General features: G+C 39.0%; 1 protein-coding gene across 2 annotated transcripts in view; it reads right to left on the bottom strand.

The window, feature by feature from the left end:
• The window catches only part of FIG4 (FIG4 phosphoinositide 5-phosphatase), a 145,777-nt gene that overhangs the window by 43,908 nt on the left and 76,845 nt on the right, over positions 1 to 25,024 (bottom strand). For both annotated transcript variants that reach the window (XM_049898672.1, XM_049898680.1), the window contains exons 13-16: positions 17,444 to 17,489; positions 16,580 to 16,728; positions 15,503 to 15,669; positions 5,189 to 5,327 (exon numbers count right to left, since the gene is read on the bottom strand). In XM_049898672.1, coding sequence (XP_049754629.1) covers positions 5,189 to 5,327; positions 15,503 to 15,669; positions 16,580 to 16,728; positions 17,444 to 17,489 — 501 coding nt within the window. The remainder of the gene's footprint in view (positions 1 to 5,188; positions 5,328 to 15,502; positions 15,670 to 16,579; positions 16,729 to 17,443; positions 17,490 to 25,024) is intronic.

The raw sequence follows: 25,024 nt of genomic DNA, 5'->3' as shown, positions 1-25,024 counted from the left end.
GTTCGTGCTAGAAAGAGGAAAAACACAAGATAAGAAGGAACCACAGCCAAGAGATGGACGGAAGCAGTAGAGCAGCTGTAAAGCACTCAAGAAGCTGTCTAAGAGGTACTACAACTCCCTATCTATTAAAACACCAACGTAGCACTGATTAGCCACTCACTGTGTCTTATTCAAGTGTCCTTGTGCAGTTGAGATCAATAATCTTTGAAGGAATAGTGAAGAATGGAAATTACACTGGAAATGGGCAGAGGCAGTCTTGATGCTTTAAGGTGAGAGTGGGCAGATGCCGAAAACTATACCTCAATGAGCATGATGTCAATGACAGAAAGATAACAGAATCAAGTATTAGAAATGTGTTATGTGTAATCAAAAAAGATGACTGGTGAATTCTAGGAATTCACACATATTATCCACACCAGGCTAATCTCATTTTCTTTTCTGATAGGTCAATCAGACTGCCAGATTGGGGTAATGAAAGAGATACAGGTTAGTAGTTTAAGAGTGGTGTGTGTATGCATGCACGTGCTTAAGTTCTATTTTGTGATAACCTAAGCTTGGCAGGTGCCACTGAGCTGATGCCAACTCACAGCAACCCCACGTGCGTCAGTGTAGAACTGTGCTCCACAGGGCTTTCAATGGCTGATTTTTCAGAGGTAGACTGCCAGGCTTTTCCTCCAAGGTGCCTCTAGGTGAACTCAGCTGTAAACCAAAAGATCGGAAGTTTGAGTCCACCTAGAAGTACCTCAGAAGAAAGGCCTGGCAATCTATTTCTGAACAATCAGCTATTGAAAACCCTGCGGAGCACAGTTCTACTCTGAAACACAGTGGGATCACCATGAGTCAGAGTCGACTTGATGACAAGTGGTTTTCGGTTTAAACTTTGCAGAGGAGGAAAGTAGAAAAGATATTAGCTAGTATAAGGGGAATTTCCTAGAGAATGTTGCTTATATTTAGCTTGCTTAGGAAAAAGAACTAAACACTATGTCTCGGTCATCTAGTGCTGCTATAACATAAAATACCGGAAGTGGATGGCTTTGGCAAAGAGAAATTTATTATCTCACAGTCTAGTAGGCTAAAACTCCAAATTCAGAGCATCAGCTCCAGAGGAAGGCTTTCTCTCTCCATTGGCTCTGGAGGAAGGTCCTTGTCATCCATCTTCCCCGGTCAAGGAGCTTGTCAGGCACAGGGACCCTGGATCCGAAGGACGCACTCTGCTCCCGGTGCTGCTTTCTTGGTGGTATGAGGTCTGCATGTCACTCTGCTCGCTTTTCTCTTATATCTCAAAAGAGATTGGCTTAAGACACTACCTAATCTTGTAGATCTCATCAATATAACTGCCACTAATCCATCTCATTAAATCATAGTGATGATAGGATTTACAACACATAGGGAAATCACATCAGATGACAAAATGGTAGACAATCATACAATACTGGGAATCATGACCTAGCCAAGTTGACAGATATTTTGGGGGAAGGCAATTCAATCCATGACATGCTATAAAGAATGTGTTTTAACTTACAATGTACAATACGGAAAAGAATTAAGAGATCATCTTGTATTAGTGATTTCAGACTGAGTCATAGTTTTTTTTTTTAATATTATGCTCAAGGAACTAAGGCTATTTAGCTCAAAGAAGAGATTTTGAGTTTGCATGAAGCTGTCTTCAAATATTTAAAAGACTATCAAGTAGATGAGGAAATAAGGCTCTTATGGTCTCAGTGGGCTAAACTAGGATTGGTAGTTAATTTATAGAGAAGCAGGTCTCAGCATAACATGAGGAAGATCCGCGTAAGTGAACTGTTCAAAAACAACTTCCACCTCAATCCGGTACTTCCCAGTTGACAAACCAGGGCTTGCCAAACAGTAGCCAGGTGCCCTCTACCTGGGAGACAGAGGAACTCTTCTATCAGGCAGTAAACAGGGCCAGGAAACCTCCCAGCTCTAAGAGTCAACAAAATAATTAATGCTTAATATCTAAAAACATCTTGTTGACAATTGTAAACACTGATTCAGTAAGTGGTTCAATGGTTAAGCTTCAATTAGCAGTTTTGAGCAGATCGATGAATGTGGGATTTTGAGCACCAGAAATAGTTGTATCTCAAGAAGACCTCATGTGGATGAACTCTAACTCTAGGCAGAGCTAGGTCTATTTCCCCTTTCTTTATTATCCAATAAAAATATTGTTTCAGAGTAGATCATTGGTAAACACAGTATAAAACACAAGGTGGCCACCAAGTTTGGGAACACAGACAAATACACAATAAAGGGTAAATGAATATTATATTAAGTGATTAAATGATATTATTTAGGTTTCCAGATTTTATGGCCATGCCTAGGATTTTTAATGAATGATACCTCTAAAGAATATAATATCCTAAAAGAATAATAATAACCACACTAACATCTATTGGACTTGCTATGTGCTAAGTGTTCTATATGCATCATCTCATTTGATTCTCAGAAAAAAACATTTTATTCATGTGGACAATGTGAGTTAGGACAGGTAAGTGATTTGCTCAAGGTCTATTGCTATTAAGTAGTGGGCAGTGTGGTTTATTCTGTGTCAGATCTGGGGCTACATTTTCTCATTTAATCTTGCATTGATCCTCGGACACGTGCATAGTCATCTTCCTTTTGCAGATGAGAAAATGAGGCGTTGAGATGTTAAGTAACAAGTCTAAAGCCCCATAACTGCAGAGATCTCAACTCAACTCTACCTGACCCCAGGTCCTATGTTCTTGTCTGGTTACTGCCTGAGGCTCAGCTGTTCATTTATTTTGAGAAATAAATAAATAAATAAATTTAACAGTTATCAAAATAACCTATACAAATAGGTGACTCTAGAAAATCCAAAACACAACACTGAAATTTATCTTACAGTATTTGTAAATACTGTTTGTGAGCAATATCAATTGATGATACCATAAAACAATTTTTGGAATTTTGACATATTGGAGGAAAAAAACAAAAACAGGAGGCTGAATCAACTGAGCGAGCCATATTATTTACTTGGATAACACTTCAAAACATTTATTTTCAGTGGGAGGCTTGAAGCTGATTCTTGCTGGACCACCTAACTAGCCGACTAATCTTTGTCAAGACACATTCTCTCTGTACCTCAGCTTTCTTGTCTAGAAAAGGAGGATGTAAGACCAGCTTCCTTTTATTCTCACATATGAGCTTCACGACAGTCTGCTTCAGTTATATAACTCAAGGTAAGCAAGCCGTTTGATTTAAGCTGATAAAATACAGTTAGTTTCTGCAGTAAAAACAGAGTTTTGGTTGTTCCTGAGTTGTATTTTCATACCTTCAATACTTTAAAGTGATGTAAAATATCAGAAAATCAACCACATTTACCTATAGTCAGTTGTCATTAACAAAGCTAAACATAGGTATTTACACTCATCTCTCACCAAATAAACACAGTTAATCCCAAATGTTTTGCTTGTCAGCAAAAATTCACATAAGCAATCATTTATTATTATTAAATTTAATGGAAAAAAGCCAGCATTGTTTCATTTACAGGGAAACTAAGCTCAAGCATTAAGAGAGCTGCTCTAATAAAATGCCCTTATAAGAACAAATTTGAGAAATGTATAAACTCTGACACTTCTCTAATATTTTAGATATTCCTGAACCAACACAGAACTTGGAAGCAGCTGCGATATCCCGTAAAAACCTACTGCTGTCAAGTTGATTCCAATTCATGGTGACCCTAGAGGACAGCGTAGAAGTGTCCCGTAGGGTTTCCAAGGCTGTAATCTTTACAGAAGCAAGCTGTCATGTCACATCTTTCTCCCTCAGAGTGGCTCATGGGTTTGAACCACCAACCTTTCAGTTAGCAGCTGAGAACCTAACCACCATCCCACCAGGGCACTTTCTATTTCACCAGTTGTTTGCGGTCTGTGAACACAATTAGCACAACCAGCAATAACTCCTCTAATGTGTTTGGAAAGCAGGTTGTACAAAAAAGGAGTGTATGAAACCGATGCTGCAAAAGCACTGTGGGAGAACTTGACATTATATAGGCTTTGAGCAGAATGGACCAGGCTCTAACCTCATAGGAAACCCTGGTGGCTTAGTGGTTAAGAGTTCAGCTGCTAACCAAAATGTCGGCAGTTTGAATCCACCAGACGCTCCTTGGAAACCCTATGGGGCAGTTCTACTCTGTCCTATAGTGTTGCTGTGAGTTGGAATCGACTCGATGGCAAAGGGTTAGGTTAGGTTCTAACCTCATACAGTAAAAACCTTTGCTCACATGTTGGAATTTATATTATCAGCTGGCTTGTCAATTAAAAACACTGAACAGACTTATTAAATCCTCACCCTGTGAGGGGTGTCCAGCATCATCATTTTACAGATGAGGAAAATGAGGCCTAGAGAGGTTGAGTAACTAGTCCAAGGTTATAAAACTGCAGAGATTCTAACCCAACTCTACCTGTGCCCATACTACAGGATGACCTGTTAAAATGCCTCTGACTAAGCTATTTGTACCTTTTGGGAATATTAAACAGATAACCTATACTGGTGAATGACTCTAGAAATTCCAAATTGAGTAGTAGTGGTGATGGTAGTGGTTATCTGCTATAGGGTTATCATGGTTCCAGTTTCCTGTGTTCATCAGTGTTACCAAGAGTTGGTTGTGCTTCCTGGAGGAAAGAACACTGGAACCCCAAAACTTAGGTGCCACATATGAAAAACCAAAAATTGACCCCTTAAACTTTAGAGTCCTGGGTTCTTCATCTTTGTAAGAAGCACAAAAAATGATGATGGGTTGTTTTAGTGGAACTACAACTTATGTTAATGATGCTGTTCTGAAACTTTGTATCTTAGGTAAAATAAACAACTCCAATTACTAGCCACAATTTCCCAAACCTATAACAGTGGAGCTTCCAGGTGATGGCGTGAAGTTGAGGGCAGTGTCCCACCTGCCCCCACTCCACCATCTGTTAGTCAGCCAAGTAGACTAACCACAACACCCTCCGCCCCAGCTCAGGGTGAGAGCATTTACTCTGAAGTGGGAGGCTGTGCCCACCAGGACATCAACAATATTAAACTCTTCACGGCAAACATCTGGTAAGACTGACTAGTTCAGCATACATGATTATTTTTCAAAAGGAAAAGTATCTCATATTCAAAATAACATTAAATCTGAGTTTGAACAATAAGCTAGAAAGAAAAATACCTTCTTCTTGTTGGTAAAAGCCCCATGGTATTTTTGTGATGCAAATAAAAATCTGTTGGGAGTTCCCAGAGGTGAGGTTTTCCTTCAGTGGGATGGAAAACTCCCAGGAAGAGATTAATGGAATCTTGTCTATCAGCATCTGAAAAGCAAAAATACGTATTTCAGGAAATCCATTACAGATATATACAACTCAGGAAAATGTTTTCTCAGGAGGACCCTGGTACAACTGTGTACTCATACAACTTGTCTCTGAAAACAAAAGTAGTATTTATGCTTCAAAAATCATACACAAAGCATATCCTCTAAACCCATACCCAAACCCACTGCCATCGAGTCGATTCTGACTCACAGCAATCCTATAGGACAGAGTAGAACTGCCCCATAGGGTTTCCAAGGAATGACTGGTGGATTCAAGCTGCCAATCTTTTGGTTAAGTCGACCTTTTGGTTAGCAGCTGAGCTCTTAATCACTGTGCTACCAGGGCTGCTATCCTCTACAACTGTCACCAAAATTTTGAGAATTAAAACCTTCCTTCAAAATGTTTACTTATTGCTCCATAGCTCATAACATGGAGGACAGTGCACACAAATGCTTCTTGAATTTTACTGAGTCAGACTCTTGAAATCTTTAAGAACTTCCATAACACCTGAGACAGTGATTTTAATTTTTAAATGTAACAGATTCACCATTTGTTAATTTACTTGAAATGAATATCTTCACTTTATTGCAAAGACAAGCACAGACTTTATAGACAAATAAAATGATCCAATCCCTATTCCAATTCTGTTATACAACCTTGAACAAGGCAGTTACAGAACTTCCACTTTTAATCCTTGAAAAGACATTTTCCATTTCTTTAACAGAGAGTGTTTACAGCATCTGTTTCCCTCAGCTGTGAGCCTGGCCCATTCTTTTTGTGTTTGATAATGAAGGCAGAGAGGGCTCATGAATAACGGCCTCATTCTAACTATTCAACCACTCCAAAATGATCTTTTCTAACTCTAAGAACTAATAAAATTGACTATATGTGTTTTATCTCCTGTTCCTTTTCCTAATTATGTTTTGGTAAAAGATGATAATAAGCACCGAAGTGGTCTCATGAGCCACTGTTCCCCTTCTATATGCTCGCCTCCTTAGCATCTTCATTCTTTCCCCTCATTTCCTTCTTCCCATTCTTGTCTCAGAGCCCTATATACCCAAGCTTGGGGCAGACATCTACAATATAAAGAATAACCTCTTTCTGAAAATGAGTATCAGACTAAAAAGATAACACAGTAGAAAAGACTGCTTTTGGAACGAGATAACATTACCATAAAATCAATTTTCTTTCAACAGCCATAGAGAACACAGGTATATCTGAAATTAGCAACATTATCCTCATTGGGTTATTTGATCATTTTGGCAACAGGAAATAAAGGAAATATGGTAGGTACATCAAACAGTATTCCAGTTATTAGTATTTTGACAGGAAACATTCCCTAAAATAGCACTTACCTTGCAGGCTAAAAGTAATATATAAAAGGGATGTGGGCCTATGCTGAATATATTTAGGGTCTTGTTTTGCCACTTGTTGCAAGAAAACATTAAGTATTAAATGATGCAGATACTACTGCCCCAATTTGCACCCTTTTTATACAATGCAAAAGTAAACATATTGCTCTTACAGTAATTACACTGTTTATGCTTCTTGAATAAGGGGCCTTTGTCGTGCAGTGGTTAAAGTGCTTGGCCGCAAACTGAAAGGTTGGTGGTTTAAACCCACCAGCTCCTCTGCAGGAGAAAGATGTGGCAGTCTGCTTCCACAAAGATTACAGCCTTGGAAACCCTATGGGGTAGTTCTACACTGCCCTATAGGGTTGCTGTGGGTCAGTTTTTATTGTTGCAGTGCAATGAATTATTTAATATGGTCCTTCTAGCCACGGTCTTTGTGGCTCACACACAATGATTAATTGGGACTACGCAAATAAGTTATATGGAATCTGTGATGGTTGGGGTTATGTGTCAACTTGGCTAGGCCATGACTCCCAGTACTGTGTGGTTGTCCTCCATTTTATGTGTTGTGGATTCTGACCTCTACATGTTGAAGAGGCAGAATTGGTATAAGGTGTGTATTGGGTGGAAGCCTTGCAGGAGGGCATGACTCAAGTCCCACCCTTACTAAAGTTGCACCCTTCCCTGGGACATGGCCCTGCATCTAATATATATGTGTGTGTTCCGGCAAGGCTCCCTCTCTGCATCTGGATCCCATGTCTGGTTCATGATCTACCGACCTTCCCTGAGCCTGCTGTCTGACCTGACAATTCTGGGATTCAACGGCCTTCACAGCCCCTTGGGCCAGTTGCCTATCATGTGACCTGATTCACCAGCTTCCGCAGTCTTGTAGCCAGCAGCCTGTGATCTGCATTCCCGGTTTGGGTTCGTCAGCTCCTGCAGCCACGTGGGTTGAGAGAAGTCTATGCCTGACCCACGAATTTGGGACTTGCCAGCCTCCACAACTGCATGAGCCATTTCCTTTATACAGCTTGTAAGTTCTGTGAGACGTTGCAGCAAGCCCAAAGACAGGAGGGAGAATACTGAGGGCAGACGGAGTAGCTGATGTTAGAGATGATGGAGTGGTACAGCAGCCTGGAAAAGCTGGACATTTGGGACATCTTTAACCTCCTCATAGGAACCAGCTTTGTGCTGATTCTTATAAAACAAATTATTCGTTTAATAGTCAAACATGAGATGTGAGAAACATAACCAAATGAAGGTTATTCCTTCAATGGATCATAGTGAAGGCTTCTTGAATGTACTGCTATTATCATAACTTAAAATATATCTATAGCACTTACGGCCACTTACTAAGCTTGGGCTATAAGGCTAGCCCTAAAGAGCCTCATGATCTTCTCCTGGCTACTTTTGACTGCAAATCAATCAACCCCCGGGAAGATGGTAGTGGTGCTTTGGATATGGACAAAACCTTAAAACAGGTAGGTTTTCTGTAGTTGTGGATAGCAAGAGGGAAAAATAATTACTTACTTTTATACTCAATCATGCATTAAAGGATAAAAGAATAGTCACCATTCAAACTCCATTCAGTCAAACCAATTTTATTAGGTACTCTATTTTAACTGTATCACTATATTAAAATAGATCTGGCTTGACTAGAATAGTTGTTTTTACTGATCAAAAATTTTCTTTTGGAAGTAGAGTATTTCTTTAAGTTTAAATGAAGTTTAGATACAGTGATGTCTGAAATCAGTATTGAAAGAGTAAATTATTCAATAAACGGTACTGTTTTACTGTTGTAGGGAGAGATGAAGTTAGATCCCTACCTCACAACATACATTGAAATAAATGTCAATTAAGTGTTAAAAGAAAAGAACTAGAAGAAATTATAATGAGGATCTATCTTATCTGATCTCAGGGTTGGAAAGGTACATAAATGTAAAGGAAGAAGCAATGGTAGAAAAGCTTAGCATATTTTACACAAAAAGTTGAAAATTCTACATGTCAAAATAATATTAATTATAGTATTGAAAGGCAAAGATATTAATATAATAATATAAATAATTATAAAAGTCAAAGAAGAAAAAATGCACCATCTATTATAGGCTAGAGGTTAATATTCTGAAAATATATTCAAATGAAATAAAGTTAATAAGAAAGACGAAGTCCCTATCAAAAAAATGGAAATGTACAACTTTCTAAAAAAATAGAAATGGAAAATGATATCAAAGAGTTTAACTTTACTAGTTAGCAAACAAATGCAAATTAAAATAATACACCATTTTGTACCTATTAAACTGGCAAATATTTATCAAAATGGATATTCCCATACTCTGCCAAGAATAGCATTCACTGTTACATCCTTTCTGAAAGGCAATTTGGCAGAAAAGAAAAAAACAAAACCTGGGAAATATTTATATCCTCTAATCTAATAAATATGTTTCTAGAATTCTCCAAAGGAAAGATCAAAGATATGCAAAAATATCTATCTGTTCAAAGATGTTTGTTTAGAAGGAACCTAAATATGCAATAATAAATTGGTAAACCAAGGGATGATGCATCTAAAGGCTACTGTGTTGTTACTGTGTGCCCTTGAATCAAATCTGACTATAGCAACCCTATATGACAGCATAGAACTGCCCCATAGGGTTTCCTAGGCTGTAATATTTACGGGAGCAGATTGCCAGGTCTTTTCTTCAGCTGAGCCACTGGGTGGATGCAAACTGCCAACCTTTTGGTTAGGAGCCTAGCTCTTACCCACTGAACCACCAGGATTCCTTAGAGTGTACTTAAGGCCATTAAAATTATTCACATTATCTAAAAGGCAAATGCAGATTATAAATTACATATATAGTAAAACCAGAAGAATTATTTTCTCATAAATATTAGCAAGTGGCTATCTCTTGCAGGTGGGGATTATATGATTTATTTTTTCTGTATTTTCTGTAATGAACACAAAATGCTTTTATAATTAAAAAAAATTCTTTCCAGAACCTACTCTGTCCTAGACACTGTGGATACAGAAATAAGACTGATGAGAACCTGCTATAGCCAGATACAACGTATTCACTGTAAAACTGTTGTTAGAAGGATGACCTTAGAAGGCTATCTCACTATTCTTGAAAAACTAAAACATTCTCAGCATGCTCCCTTGCATCTCTCTCTTACAGGGGTGAGCAGAAAAAGAGGGAAACTGTTCCACCACCTTATAGCACTAGGGAAGCCATCTCAACATTGTTTTCCGTAATCACTGCCTTCCACGTGCAGTGAGCATTGAAGTCTTTACCCTGTACGCTTTGTTGATTTATGTTTTTAATCCCTGTTTGAGGAGATGTTTCCTCTCCATGCATACACATACACATTTGTTACATTTACATTTGACACACACGCGTGTATTTATCATGTATATACAACAGATCTACTAACTGTTGCAGACATCCTTTTTTCCGTTTTATAATGGGATTTGAATTCAACAAGCTTTAGCCAGAAAATCCAGGCTTACCAAAATGTGAATGTAAAACAAAAAAGATTAGAAAGAGCTTAACAAGGTCCTTAAGGGAAATATAAAGCTTTTCCAAACATCTGAACAGAGTATCTAGGTACCTATGCCTTCCCTGCAGGCATCCTCCAACTGCCTATGTAACCAGTTATGACAGAAATCAAAAGGTGCTTCTTGGAGACAAAGCCCAGAGTGTGCTTATATGTGAAACCCCAAAAACAGTTTTTTAAAAATAAGCATGAATGGGGGCCAGGTGACTTGCCCATATAGATCAATCTGTCTGTACAAACCAAGGACAAAATTTCTAACAACCTAATTGCACTACTCTGGTTTCTTATTCAGTAAGTATCTCTCTGCCCACTCCAGGGGTATAACATGAGCAGACTGATTTAAGTTTTACAAAGTTTTCTTGAGTGTCTTAAAGAAAAGAGTTCTATATCATCATCATTATATAATATCCATTGTAATTTAAAAATAAGTTGTACACCCAATGGCACCATGCTTCTCAAAATAAAGAAGTCTATTTTAGCTACATTATTCATAAAATAATTCCTTTCATAGTATCCTATTCAACAATTCCTCCTTCAGTTGTGCATAACTTTGCTTTACCTTTCCATTTTGTGCACTGTTACTTCCTCACGATTGTCTTCTTTTAATTTTATTCCTTTCTTTTTAAAACATGTACAGCTACACATTCATTCTCTTGGTTCCCTAATCTTATTAAAAAACACTTTCCTTGGTCCATGTTTTAGCTATCTAATGCTGCTATAACAGAAAATAACACAAGTAGATGGCTTTAACAGAGAAATTTATTCTCTCACAGTCTAGAAGGCTAGAAGTCTGAATTCAAGGTGTCATCTCCAGGGGAAGGCTTTCTTCTTTCTGTCAGCTCCAGGGGAATGTCCTTGTCATCAATCTTCCCCTGGTGTAGGAGATTCTCAGTGCAGGGACCCCGGGTCCAAAGGATGCACTCTTCTTCTGGCTCTTGTTTCTCGGTGGTATGAGGTCCCTCTCCTCCGTGGTTGCTTCTCTCTTTTATATCTCAAAAAAGATTGACTCAAGATACAACCTAATCTTGTAGATTGAGTCCTGCCTCATTAACATAATTGCCTCTAATCCTGACTCATTAATATCATAGAGGTAGGATTTACAACACATGGGAGAATTGCATCAGATGATAAAATGGTGGACAATCACAAAATGCTGGGAATCATGGCCTAGCCAAGTTGATACACATTTTTGGGGGACACAATTCAATCCATAACATCCATAAGTGTCAATGAATTGAATTCTGCCAATAACCACTTGAGCGAAGAACCAGGTTCTTTCCTATTTGAGCTTCCAGATGTTATCATTACGGGGATAATGATAATAAGAGAGAAGCAGATGATGGGATGCTTCTCAGTACTTCATGGTGACACATACTGCCAAGAGTATACCTAGAGCGATATGTACTTTTAGTCACATGACCTATTATTCCAAGTGGAATGCCACTGGAGAGATAACCTGAAAACCATTCTAATTTTAAAAACAAGTGGAAGCATTTATAAGTTATATGTACTTTTAGTCACATGACCTATTATTCCAAGTGGAATGCCACTGGAGAGATAACCTGAAAACCATTCTAATTTTAAAAACAAGTGGAAGCATTTATAAGTTTTAGTGTTTTTAACTATTAATAGTCATCAACTACTTTCAACAAACATGACACCCGACTGTTGTTAGGTGCTGTCGAGTTGGCTCTGACACATAGCGACCTTATGGAGAACAGAAGGAACTGTTACCCAGTCCGGTGCCATCTTCACGACTGTTGCTACATTTGAGTCCAATGCTTTGGCTCAACGAGGTCAATCCATCTCATTAAGCATTTTCCTCATTTTTGCTGACCCTCTACTTTACCAGCCATGATGTCCTTTTCTAGTGACTGATCTTTCCTATAAGGTTGCTATGAGTCAAAACAAACTCGACAGCAACGGGTCTGGTTTTTTTTAATGTGTCCAAAGTAAGTGAGCCAAAGTCTCGCCATCCTCACTTCTAAGGAACATTCTGATTCTCTGTTTGCATTTCTTCTGGCAGTTCATGGTATGTTCAATATCCTTCACCAACACCACAGTTCAAATGCATCAATTCTTCTTCTTTCTTTTTCATTGTCCAGCTTTTTCATACATATGAGGTGAATGAACCCAATAAGAATACATTAATACATACCACTCTCTCCACTGGGAACCACAGCAATAGGTATAATAAAGGGTGACGGGAATACTTGGATATTTTTACTTTAGAAATCTAGAATTTGAGCTTATGCCTCTGGAATGAATTTCAAATTCTATTTTCCTAACTCTTAATTTTGGCTTCGACAGCAGCCAGCAACAGCAACAATTTTTGCTTAGATTAACATACTTGGATTTTTCTAAGTTCCAAAGCCCAGTTTAAAGAGTCAAGCATAAAGGGGAATATCTAAACACTCCTAAGGTCTATAGTAGTAGACTCTGATTTTACTATGCATTTAGTTTACCTAGAGTAACACAGACATAATTCTCAGTGAATTCCAAATTTAAGCAGCCTAAAATTTTTTTTTAAAAGCATTACTCATAGACTATATGCTAGTAGACTGAAACACTTACTCCTTAACAATTTTTTAATTGAGGAAAAAGGGAAGCATGGATAATATATTAACTGAGCATATTTATTCATTAATTCTACAAATATTTACTTGCCCTGATCAAAGCACTAGGAACACGGTGGTGAACACGTTGCTCACAAAACTCTCAGTCTCATGGTTAGGGGAGGGGGCAGAATGGATAGACACACAACACAACTAACTGTGGTTTAATTGCAATTGTGATTGCTGCCACAAAGGAAAGGCACAAATGCTTTCAGAGGAAAACTGGAGGACCCTCCCTGAGGATGTAAAAGTTGGGCAAGCTCTAAAGGCTGGCCAGGAATTAACTAGAAGATTGCAGCAAGAGAACTTATTCCAGAAACTGTGAGAAAGTCAGTGTACCTGAAGAGTAGAAGCACAGAGTGAGAATGCCATGAATGGCAGGATGGTGAGTGTCTTAGGTATCTAGTGCTGCTATAACAGGAATACCACAAAAGGATGGCTTTAACAAACAAAAGTTTATTCTCTCATAGTTTAGGAGCCTATAAGTCTGAATTCAGGGCACTAGCTCCTGAGGAAGGCCTTCTCTCTCTGTGGGCACTGGGGGAAGTTCGTTGTTATCAATCTTCCCCTGGTCTTCAAGATCATCACAGGGACCCTGGATCCAAAGGACATGCTCCACTCTTTGTGCTTCTTTCTTGGTGGTATGAAGTCACCATCCTCTCTGCTCACTTCTTTCTTTTATATCTCAAGAGAGATCGACTCAGGATACAACCTAATCCTGTAGATTGTGTCCAGCCTCATCACTATCATAAAGGTTAGGATTTACAATACATAGGAAAATAACCTCAGATCACAAAATGGTGTACAACCACACAATATTGGGAATCATGGCCTAGCCAAGTCGACACATATTTTTGGGAGAAACAATTCAATGCATAACAGCGATGTAAACAGTAGCCATAACAAACAGGGCCTCTAGGTTTGTCTGGCATGTCTCTCCCATGACTCTGAGGTTCCAGTTTCTGGCTCCTCCAAAGTGTATGAACAGGGAGGATCTTACTTGATGTGGTAGACTGTAAGGTGGCCCCACGATCCCACTTCCTGGTGTTCACATTTTTGTAATCCCTTCCCCTTGATTGTGGGTAGGACTTGCGATCTGCTTCTAAATGACAGAATGTAGCAAAGGCAACAGGATATTCCTTCTGTGATTACAATACTTTATATAAGACTCTGTTTTTCTAGTAGACTCACGCTAGGGTCTCCTTCTGTCTTTCTGTTGCCGGTTTTGAAGAAGAAGGCTACCATGAGTCCAACGACTAAAACGAATTGAATTCTGCCAATAACCACTTGAGCGAAGAAGCAGGTTCTTTCCTATTTGAGCCTCCAGATAAGAACCTAGCCCTGGCTGACACCTGGACTGCAGCCTTGCGAGACCTTAAGTAGAGGACCCATCCTGGATTTCTAAACTACAGAAAGTGTGAGATAATGAATGTGTGTGTTGTAAGCTGCAAAGTTTGTGGTAATTTGTTACAGTAGCATAGCAAGTGGCTTTGCGTTCTCTCTGGGCCTGGAAAATGTTGAAAGCTAATTCCTTTGTGGATGTTTTCTGGACTCTTCAGAGGGTCCCATCACTAGGAAGACTCTCTCTCGCAGTTCCCTCTATGTGGGCTGATGTATTTCTTTATTCCAGGTAGTTTCTTACAACTCCTTCCTTAGCTCCTTAGGAATCTAGTGTTCACCTCCTGATTGTTGCTGCTGGGTCCCTCAAGGGGCCTTACTGGACAGGACCCAGACCAACCCCCTGCCAGCACCCTCCTCCATGAGGCTCAGAGCTGGTCTCCAGTAAGTGACCAGATCTGGTAATGCATCCTTTGGGAGTGCAGGCTGCTCCCAACACAGTAGCACTCTCCTCAGTCTCACCGGGGTTCGTCCAACGGCAGGACACCATATTGAGCTCTCCTAGAGTCCCACTGAATTTCTCTCTCTAGGCTTGAGGTGAAGAAGTAGGGGTGAGTGAAAGTCACTACGTGGCAACAGTTTACTCCAAGACTCTCTTTACCAGTCTTTTCTTTTCTACACTCCCTAAACTTTTTTTATCCTTCATCTGTTTCAGGGCTCCTAAGACTCATGGAATCGATTGCTGAACACTTCCTCAGCAAATTCTGTGCATGGGGTTTTGTCTCACCAACACTTTGGACTGTGATGTCTCCTGTATTGGCAATTCAGTCAGAATGGAGGCAGGAAATGCGCAATTTTAACATTCTGTTATACTTAGTAGTCAAAAGTCACAAAACAAGGAAACAACACAATTTAGTGCTAATGTTACTATTTGTTTATAGCTGACATTTTAAAAATCAGTAATATTCACATTTCTAGAAATGTCAAAACTATGAAACCTATTTAAGAAAACAATGATTCAACATCCTCAAACACATTTATGTACGTTCTGCAAGCAGAAATATAGAAGGAGACAGAAGTCAAGGAATCAAATCATTTTGCATTTGGCAAAAGTGCCCTGTTTAAAATACAGAATGTTTATTCATTCACTTATTAAAGGAATATTTATTGAGCACCTTCTAAGTGATGAACTGTGTTCTACTTAAACTTTTAAAGATTTAATATTGATTTTACTTAGCCAGATAGCTAGGGAACGTACACATGTAAGAAGAAAACTACGCATGAGGGTAAGCTTTAGAAATATCTATTACTCCAGAATTACCTGAAAAAGCATTGCTGTAATATCTAGACAGGGTCTGCATGATGTCCTTCGAGTGCTGGGTCCACGGAGCTATCTTTCTGTAGGTTTTCACACGATGAACAAGTTGAGAACCACCATACTGAAGGGATAAGGTATCTCCATGGTCTTCATAAAGTTCCTCAAATAACCTAAGCAAAAGGAAAATTCACATTAAAGAGTTTTAGCAAAATTATTGTACCATTATTCACCCAACTCACGCTCAAAATACATCTTTTACTTTGAGTTTTGAACCTTTTAAGTAGAATCTTCAACATCTTGAAGATAAAAGCAAATGAAACACGTGTTATATTTGATAGTAATATTCCAATGGGCAATAGTCACAAAAAAGACTAAAAAGGAAGCAAGAGCACCAGCAACATGATCCACCAAAGCCAGACAATGCTGTTTCTAACCATAATAAGAGTTCTAACTTTCTGCAGGCTGCCAGATCAATTCAAATCCCATGACAGAATTTTCTGTTCTCTCTGAATTGCCTTTGAAAAAAGGACATGCTCTTGTCACAGATAGATAAACCACATTCCTTCTCAGAAACATGTACATGTTCGCAACTTGGGCTTTTTCCAACCTGTTAAGGCTTTCAGGACAGTAGTATCTGTAGATCAGGCCATTTAAAAGCAGATCACCTTCCTTGACCGAGCCTTTGTGATAACCCCAGATGACCAACAACAGCCATCATTGTATTTTCAAGAAATAGTACCTCATTCAATGTCATGGATCCGACAGACAGTGAAGAACATGTAATTCTTAATAAAAACCTTTTATAAGTCTTATATTTTTAATTCAAAATGTATGAAGACACGTTACTTATTTTTAATCAGTTTGGATGGTTAAAAAGAAAAATTTGTCTAAGCACCATGAAAATAACACAAAAATCTTTAATAGAAATATTTACTACATCATTAATTTGAATAATGTCTGCTAGCAACATCATTTTTTGAAAAGCTAAAAGTAGAAACATAATTTCCTAAAAGTCCTTATTATTAACTAGGTTTGCTTTCTGTCATTACCAACAATCATAAGGCAGAAAACAAGGCTTACCTAACTGCATCTGTATCAAACTGTAGATTAGGTTTGTCAATCAATCCCAAGGAATATAGCTGGTAAGCTAAAGCACATTTTCCCACCATAAATTGCGCTGTGTTGGTGCGATCCAAACAGTCCACACAGTTGGTTCGAAGAACGCCAGTCTAAATAGAAATACCTTAAGATTTTCAGTTATTATACTCAATAACCACAACTGCTTCCACACTACTTCAGATTTGTTCTCTTTAAAAAGCAAGGGAAAGACTGTGACAAGGAATTATTCCTAAACAAATATTAATTATTTCATCTTATATAAAGTTAAAGGTCAAAATAATGAAGAACACTTCTCAGATTGTAAAAGGTCATACTGGCTGCTCACTTAACATTGCTACAACAGCATCATTAAATCTTCTGGTCTGTAATTGAAATTTCCTTTCATTTAACAAGATAAAAGAAGTAGCGATTCTCCACATGTACCAATTAATCAAATATGTGCTTTTTCCCCTGATATATCTCCTTTACTATACCAATCAAGAAATCAGTGGTTGAAGTCTGATCATTCTTAAAGCATACTTAATATATGTAGTGAATATACTGGGCTTGCTCTCCAAAGTCACTTCAATCCATTCTTTTCACATTTCTGTTTGTGTTTCTATTTCTAATAAGATTTAATATGTAGAAAAAAGTCCATGGGCCAAATTATTTCAGCTACATGCCCTTCTATATGAGTTAAACTCCAGCAGTAAGACCTTTAAAAATCATTCCCAATTGATTAATTTTGCATTAAATAAGATGCATCTTTCTCCATGATTGCTGTCAGAAAACCTTATACCTTGTGGATACAGATTCTATTAACTATCAAGACAATATTTTCTATACCTGTCGGCGACCAGTGGGAATCACACATCCTCCTAGTTCATTCCACCTGTGTTTAAAAACAGATACTTAAAAACAAATTTAATGGCATATTCTATATTCTAACTCTTACTTTGTTAAGAATTCTGTAATCAAAGTAGTAGAGCTGAATGTACCTGAAGAAATCAGCCGATTTTGCTTGTTGTTGCTGGTTCCCGTTGAGTCAATTTTGGACTCACGGTGACCCCATGTGTGCAGAGTAGAATTGTGCTCCATAGGGTTTTTAAGACTGTGACCTTTCGGGAGCAGGTCATTAGGTCTATCTTCTGAGTGACCTCTGGGTGGATTTAAACCACCAACCTTTTGGCTACTAGTTGAGCACTTAACCATTTCCACCATCCAGGGACTTCTTCTGATTCTGCTTACTTTCATTCTTTCAGGCGAGTGAGTACGTGGATAATCAAGATGGAATGCAATCCATACTCTCCTCAAAGACAGCCCAGGATCGTGCTGCACTGCCTCAGCTAGAGAGCCAGCAACCCACCCCTACCCACCGGATCCCACTGCACCACAATCTTTTTTATTTTCTGTCTTTTCTTTCCCACTTAGACCTAGCCCCATATGCTACCTCCTCTCCCTTCCCACCAGACCTTGGGTCTGCCACCGCCATTCACTGGCTCCCAGTGCACTGCCATTTTGTAAAATCTTATTCCTTACTTACTTTTCTTTCTCCCTCCCACCTAGCCCTGCAGGCATGTCCCCTGCTTCCTGCCAGCCCCTGCTGCAACAGCGTGAATAGACCGTCACCAGCACACCAACCTGCTGTTGGACTGGGTCCACTCTGCCCCCAACCACCGGGCCCTGCCATGCCACCATTTATTTTATTCTTTTTCCTTTCCCCCTCTCACCTAGCCACATAAGCCAACTCCCCTCCCTTCCCACCAGCCCTCAGATCTGCCCCACCTCTACCCATGGGCTACCTTTTCTTCTTTCTGTCTCTTTTCTTTCTCCACCCTACCTAGCCCACTATGCCACACTCTTTCTCTCTGGCCCCCACTGTGCCACCACAGCAAGGGCATCCCCAGAGCACAGGCCCTCAATTATACTGGGCCTGCACTGCCCCTCCCACCCCGCCACTCAACCAGCTGCTGATTGGTGGAACATGAGCCCATATCACTCCCTATCCAACACACTCACCTCATTGGTGAGGGGCTGTGAATGCTCCAACACCAGAATGCACATAGCGCACACCAAGTCCACCCTCAGCCACCTTGCAAAACCAGTGCTCAGCAAAGTGGACACACCCTGCCTACGTGGTCAAGGTTGTTAGAGCTATCATGCCCACACACGAGTAAGCAGCAAAGCACGCCTGGCCCACTCACCCCCACATATCAAAACAAACCAAAACAGCAACATGAAACAAACAAATATACAATCAGTAAATAAAGAAAAGAATATCTTAATGTCTTGAAGACAGCAGACAGTATCAACACATATAAAAAGGCAGGACAAGATAACTCCACTATGTGACCAAACTAAAGATTCAAGTGATCTTTTGGTAGAAAAAAAGGTAGTGGAACTGCCTGATATGGAATCCAAAATACTAATACTTGGGCCTTTCCAAAAGATAAAATACTTAGGAATAAATCTAACCAGGTACGTAAAAGATCTATGCAAAGAAAAGTACAAAACACTGCTGCAAGAAACTAGAAGAGACCTAAATAAATGGGAAAACATACCATGCTCATGGAAAGGAAGACTGAACATTGGGAAAATGTCAATTCTACTCAAAACGATCTATAGTTATAATACAATCCCGATCTAAACACCGACAGCACTTTTTTTTTTATTGTGCTTTAAGTGAAAGTTTACAAATCAAGTCACTCTCTCATACAAAAACTTATACACGCCTTGCTATGTTCTCCTAGCTGTTCTCCCCCTAATAAGACAGCAGACTCCTCCTCTCCACTCTGTATTCTCCATGTCCATTCAGCCAGCTCCTGTCCCCCTCTGGCTTCTCATCTCACCTCCAGACAGAAGCTGCCCACATAGGGTCTACTTGAGCCAAGAAGCTCACGCCTCACCAGTATCATTTTCTGTCTTATAGTCTAGTTCAATCCCTGTCTGAAGAGTTGGCTTCGGGAATGGTTCCAGTCTTGGGCTAACAGAGGGTCTGGGGACCATGACCTCCAGGGTCCCTCCAGTCTCATTCAGATCAGTAAGTCTGGTCTTTATATGAGATTTTTTTTTTTTTAATAACTTTTATTAAGCTTCAAGTGAACGTTTACAAATCCAATCAGTCTGTCACATATAAGTTTACATACATCTCACTCCCTACTCCCACTTGCTCTCCCCCTCTTGAGTCAGCCCTTTCAGTCTTTCCTTTCTTGACAATTTTGCCGGCTTCCCTCTCTCTCTATCCTCCCATCCCCCCTCCAGACAAGAGCTGCCAACACAATCTCAAGTGTCCACCTGATATAATTAGCTCACTCTTCATCAGCGTCTCTCTCCCACCCGCTGACCAGTCCCTTTCATGTCTGATGAGTTGTCTTCGGGGATGGTTCCTGTCCTGTGTCAACTGAAGGTCTGGGGAGCATGGCCGCCGGGATTCCTCCAGTCTCAGTCAGACCATTAAGTTTGGTCTTTTTATGAGAATTTGGGGTCTGCATCCCACTGATCTCCTGTTCCCTCAGGGGTCCTCTGCTGTCCTCCCTGTCAGGGCAGTCATCGATTGTGGCCGGGCACCAACTAGTTCTTCTGGTCTCAGGATGATGTAGGTCTCTGGTTCATGTGGCCCTTTCTGTCTCTTGGGCTCTTAGTTGTCGTGTGGCCTTGGTGTTCTTCATTTTCCTTTGCTCCAGGTGGGTTGAGACCAATTGCTGCATCTTAGATGGCCGCTTGTTAGTATTTAAGACCCCAGAGGCCACATTTCAAAGTGGGATGCAGAATGATTTCATAATAGAATTATTTTGCCAATTGACTTAGAAGTCCCCGCAAACCATGTTCCCCAGACCCCCGCACTTGCTCCGCTGACCTTTGAAGCATTCATTTTATCCCGGAAACTTCTTTGCTTTTGGTCCAGTCCAATTGAGCTGACCTTCCATGTATTGAGTGTTGTCTTTCCCTTCACCTAAAGCAGTTCTTATCTACTGATTAATCAATAAAAAAACCCTCTCCCACCCTCCCTGCCTCCCCCCCTCGTAACCACAAAAGTATGTGTTCTTCTCAGGTTTACTATTTCTCAAGATCTTATAATAGTGGTCTTATACAATATTTGTCCTTTTGCCTCTGACTCATTTCGCTCAGCATAATGCCTTCCAGGTTCCTCCATGTTATGAAATGTTTCACAGATTCGTCACTGTTCTTTATCGATGCGTAGTATTTCATTGTGTGAATATACCACAATTTATTTACCCATTCATCCGTTGATGGACACCTTGGTTGCTTCCAACTTTTTGCTATTGTAAACAGAGCTGCAATAAACATGGGTGTGCATGTATCTGTTTGTATGAAGGCTCTTGTATCTCTAGGGTATATTCCTAGGAGTGGGATTTCTGGGTTGTATGGTAGTTCTATTTCTAACTGTTTAAGATAACGCCAGATAGATTTCCAAAGTGGTTGTACCATTTTACATTCCCACCAGCAGTGTATGAGAGTTCCAATCTCTCCGCAGCCTCTCCAACATTTATTATTTTGTGTTTTTTGGATTAATGCCAGCCTTGCTGGTGTGAGATGGAATCTCATCATAGTTTTAATTTGCATTTCTCTAATGGCTAATGATCGAGAGCATTTTCTCATGTATCTGTTGGCTGCCTGAATATCTTCTTTAGTGAAATGTATGTTCATATCCTTTGCCCACTTCTTGATTGGTTTGTTTGTCTTTTTGTGGTTGAGTTTTGACAGAATCATGTAGATTTTAGAGATCAGGCGCTGGTCTGAGATGTCATAGCTGAAAATTCTTTCCCAGTCTGTAGATGGTCTTTTTACTCTTTTGGTGAAGTCTTTAGATGAGCATAGGTGTTTGATTTTTAGGAGCTCCCAGTTATCGGGTTTCTCTTCATCATTTTTGGTAATGTTTTGTATTCTGTTTATACCTTGTATTAGGGCTCCTAGGGTTGTCCCAATTTTTTCTTCCATGATCTTTATCGTTTTAGTCTTTATATTTAGGTCTTTGATCCACTTGGAGTTAGTTTTTGTGCATGGTGTGAGGTATGGGTCCTGTTTCATTTTTTTGCAAATGGATATCCAGTTATGCCAGCACCATTTGTTAAAAAGGCTATCTTTTCCCCAGTTAATTGACACTGGTCCTTTGTCAAATATCAGCTGCTCATACGTGGATGGATCTATGTCTGGGTTCTCAATTCTGTTCCATTGGCCTATGTGTCTGTTGTTGTACCAATACCAGGCTGTTTTGACTACTGTGGCTGTATAATAGGTTCTGAAGTCAGGTAAGGTGAGGCCTCCCACTTTCTTCTTCTTTTTCAGTAGTGCTTTGCTTATCCGGGGCTTCTTTCCCTTCCATATGAAATGGGTGATTTGTTTCTCTATCCCCTTAAAATATGACACTGGAATTTGGATTGGAAGTGCGTTAAATGTATAGATGGCTTTTGGTAGAATAGACATTTTTACTATGTTAAGTCTTCCTATCCATGAGCAGGGGATGTTTTTCCACTTAAGTATGTCCTTTTGAATTTCTTGCAGTAGAGCTTTGTAGTTTTCTTTGTATAGGTCTTGTACATCCTTGGTAAGATTTATTCCTAAGTATCTTATCTTCTTGGGGGCTACTGTGAATGGTATTGATTTGGCTATTTCCTCTTCGGTGTTCTTTTTGTTGATGTAGAGGAATCCAAGTGATTTTTGTATGTTTATTTTATAACCTGAGACTCTGCCAAACTCTTCTATTAGTTTCAGTAGTTTTCTGGAGGATTCCTTAGGGTTCTCTGTGTATATAATCATGTCATCTGCAAATAGTGGTAACTTTACTTCTTCCTTGCCAATCCGGATACCTTTTATTTCTTTGTCTAGCCTAATTGCCCTGGCTAGGACTTCCAACACGATGTTGAATAAGAGCGGTGATAAAGGGCATCCTTGTCTGGTTCCCGTTCTCAAGGGAAATGCTTTCAGGTTCTCTCCATTTAGAGTGATATTGGCTGTTGGCTTTGCATAGATGCCCTTTATTATGTTGAGGAATTTTCCTTCAATTCCTATTTTGGTAAGAGTTTTTATCATGAATGGGTGTTGGACTTTGTCAAATGCCTTTTCTGCATCAATTGATAAGATCATGTGCTTTTTGTCTTTTGTTTTATTTATGTGATGGATTACATTAATGGTTTTTCTGATATTAAACCAGCCTTGCATACCTGGTATAAATCCCACTTGATCAGGGTGAATTATTTTTTGGATGTGTTGTTGGATTCTATTGGCTAGAATTTTGTTGAGGATTTTTGCATCAATGTTCATGAGGGATATAGGTCTATAATTTTCTTTTTTTGTAATCTCTTTACCTGGTTTTGGTATCAGGGAGATGGTGGCTTCATAGAATGAGTTGGGTAGTATTCCGTCATTTTCTATGCTTTGGAATACCTTTAGTAGTAGTGGTGTTAACTCTTCTCTGAAAGTTTGGTAGAACTCTGCAGTGAAGCCGTCCGGGCCAGGGCTTTTTTTTGTTGGGAGTTTTTTGATTACTGTTTCAATCTCTTTTTTTGTTATGGGTCTATTTAATTGTTCTACTTCTGAATGTGTTAGTTTAGGTAGGTAGTGTTTTTCCAGGAATTCATCCATTTCTTCTAGGTTTTCAAATTTGTTACAGTACAATTTTTCATAATAATCTGAAATGATTCTTTTAATTTCATTTGGTTCTGTTGTGATGTGGTCCTTCTCGTTTCTTATTCGGGTTATTTGTTTCCTTTCCTGTATTTCTTTAGTCAGTCTAGCCAATGGTTTATCAATTTTGTTAATTTTTTCAAAGAACCAGCTTTTGGCTTTGTTAATTCTTTCAATTGTTTTTCTGTTCTCTAAATCATTTAGTTCAGCTCTAATTTTTATTATTTGTTTTCTTCTGGTGCCTGATGGATTCTTTTGTTGCTCAGTTTCTATTTGTTCATGTTGTCGGGACAGTTCTCTGCTTTTGGCTCTTTCTTCTTTTTGTATGTGTCCATTTATTGATATAAATTGGCCTCTGAGCACTGCTTTTGCTGTGTCCCAGAGGTTTTGATAGGAAGTATTTTCATTCTCGTTGCTTTCTATGAATTTCCTTATTCCCTCCTTGATGTCTTCTATAACCCAGTCTTTTTTCAGGAGGGTGTTGTTCGTTTTCCAAGTATTTGATTTCTTTTCCCTAGTTTTTCTGTTATTGATCTCTAGTTTTATTGCCTTGTGGTCTGAGAAGATGCTCTTTAATATTTCGATGTTTTGGACTCTGCAAAGGTTTGTTTTATGACCTAATATGTGGTCTATTCTAGAGAATGTTCCATGTGCACTAGAAAAAAAAGTATATTTTGCAGCAGTTGGGTGGAGAGTTCTGTATAAGTCAATGAGGTCAAGTTGGTTGATTGTTGTAATTAGATCTTCCGTGTCTCTATTGAGCTTCTTACTGGATGTCCTGTCCTTCTCCGAAAGTGGTGTGTTGAAGTCTCCTACTATAATTGTGGAGGTATCTATCTCGTTTTTCAATTCTGTTAAAATTTGATTTATGTATCTTGCAGCCCTGTCATTGGGTGCATAAATATTTAATATGGTTATGTCTTCCTGATCAATTGTCCCTTTCATCATTATATAGTGTCCTTCTTTATCCTTTGTGGTGGATTTAAGTCTAAAGTCTATTTTGTCAGAAATTAATATTGCTACTCCTCTTCTTTTTTGCTTATTGTTTGCTTGATATACTTTTTTCCATCCTTTGAGTTTTAGTTTGTTTGTGTCTCTAAGTCTAAGGTGTGTCTCTTGTAGGCAGCATATAGATGGATCGTGTTTCTTTATCCAGTCTGTGACTCTCTGTCTCTTTATTGGTGCATTTAGTCCATTTACATTCAGGGTAATTATAGATAAATAAGTTTTTAGTGCTGTCATTTTGATGCCTTTTTATGTGTGTTGTTGACAATTTCATTCTTCCACATACTTTTTTGTGCTGAGGTGTTTTTCTTAGTAAATTGTGAGATCCTCATTTTCATAGTGCTTGACTTTATGTTAGTTGAGTCGTTACGTTTTTCTTGGTTTTTATCTTGAGTTATAGAGTTGTTATACCTTTTTGTGGTTACCTTATTATTTACCCCTATTTTTCTAAGTAAAAACCTAACTTGTATTGTTCTATATTGCCTTGTATTACTCTCCATATGGCAGTTCAATGCCTCCTGTATTTAGTCCCTCTTTTTGATTATTGTGATCTTTTACCTATTGACTTCCATGATTCCCTGTTATGTGTATTTTTTTTTTTTAATTAATCTTAATTTGTTTGTTTTTGTGATTTCCCTATTTGAGTTGATATCAGGACATTCTGTTTTGTGACCTTGTGTTGTGCTGATATCTGATATTATTGGTTCTCTGACCAAACAATATCCTTTAGTATTTCTTGTAGCTTTGGTTTGGTTTTTGCAAATTCTCTAAACTTGT

Source organism: Elephas maximus, chromosome 1 (genome assembly GCF_024166365.1).
Source record: "Elephas maximus indicus isolate mEleMax1 chromosome 1, mEleMax1 primary haplotype, whole genome shotgun sequence".
Classification (NCBI taxonomy): domain Eukaryota; kingdom Metazoa; phylum Chordata; class Mammalia; order Proboscidea; family Elephantidae; genus Elephas; species Elephas maximus.
Note: the sequence above shows the minus strand (reverse complement) of the source record. Positions and strands in the feature narration are given on the sequence as shown.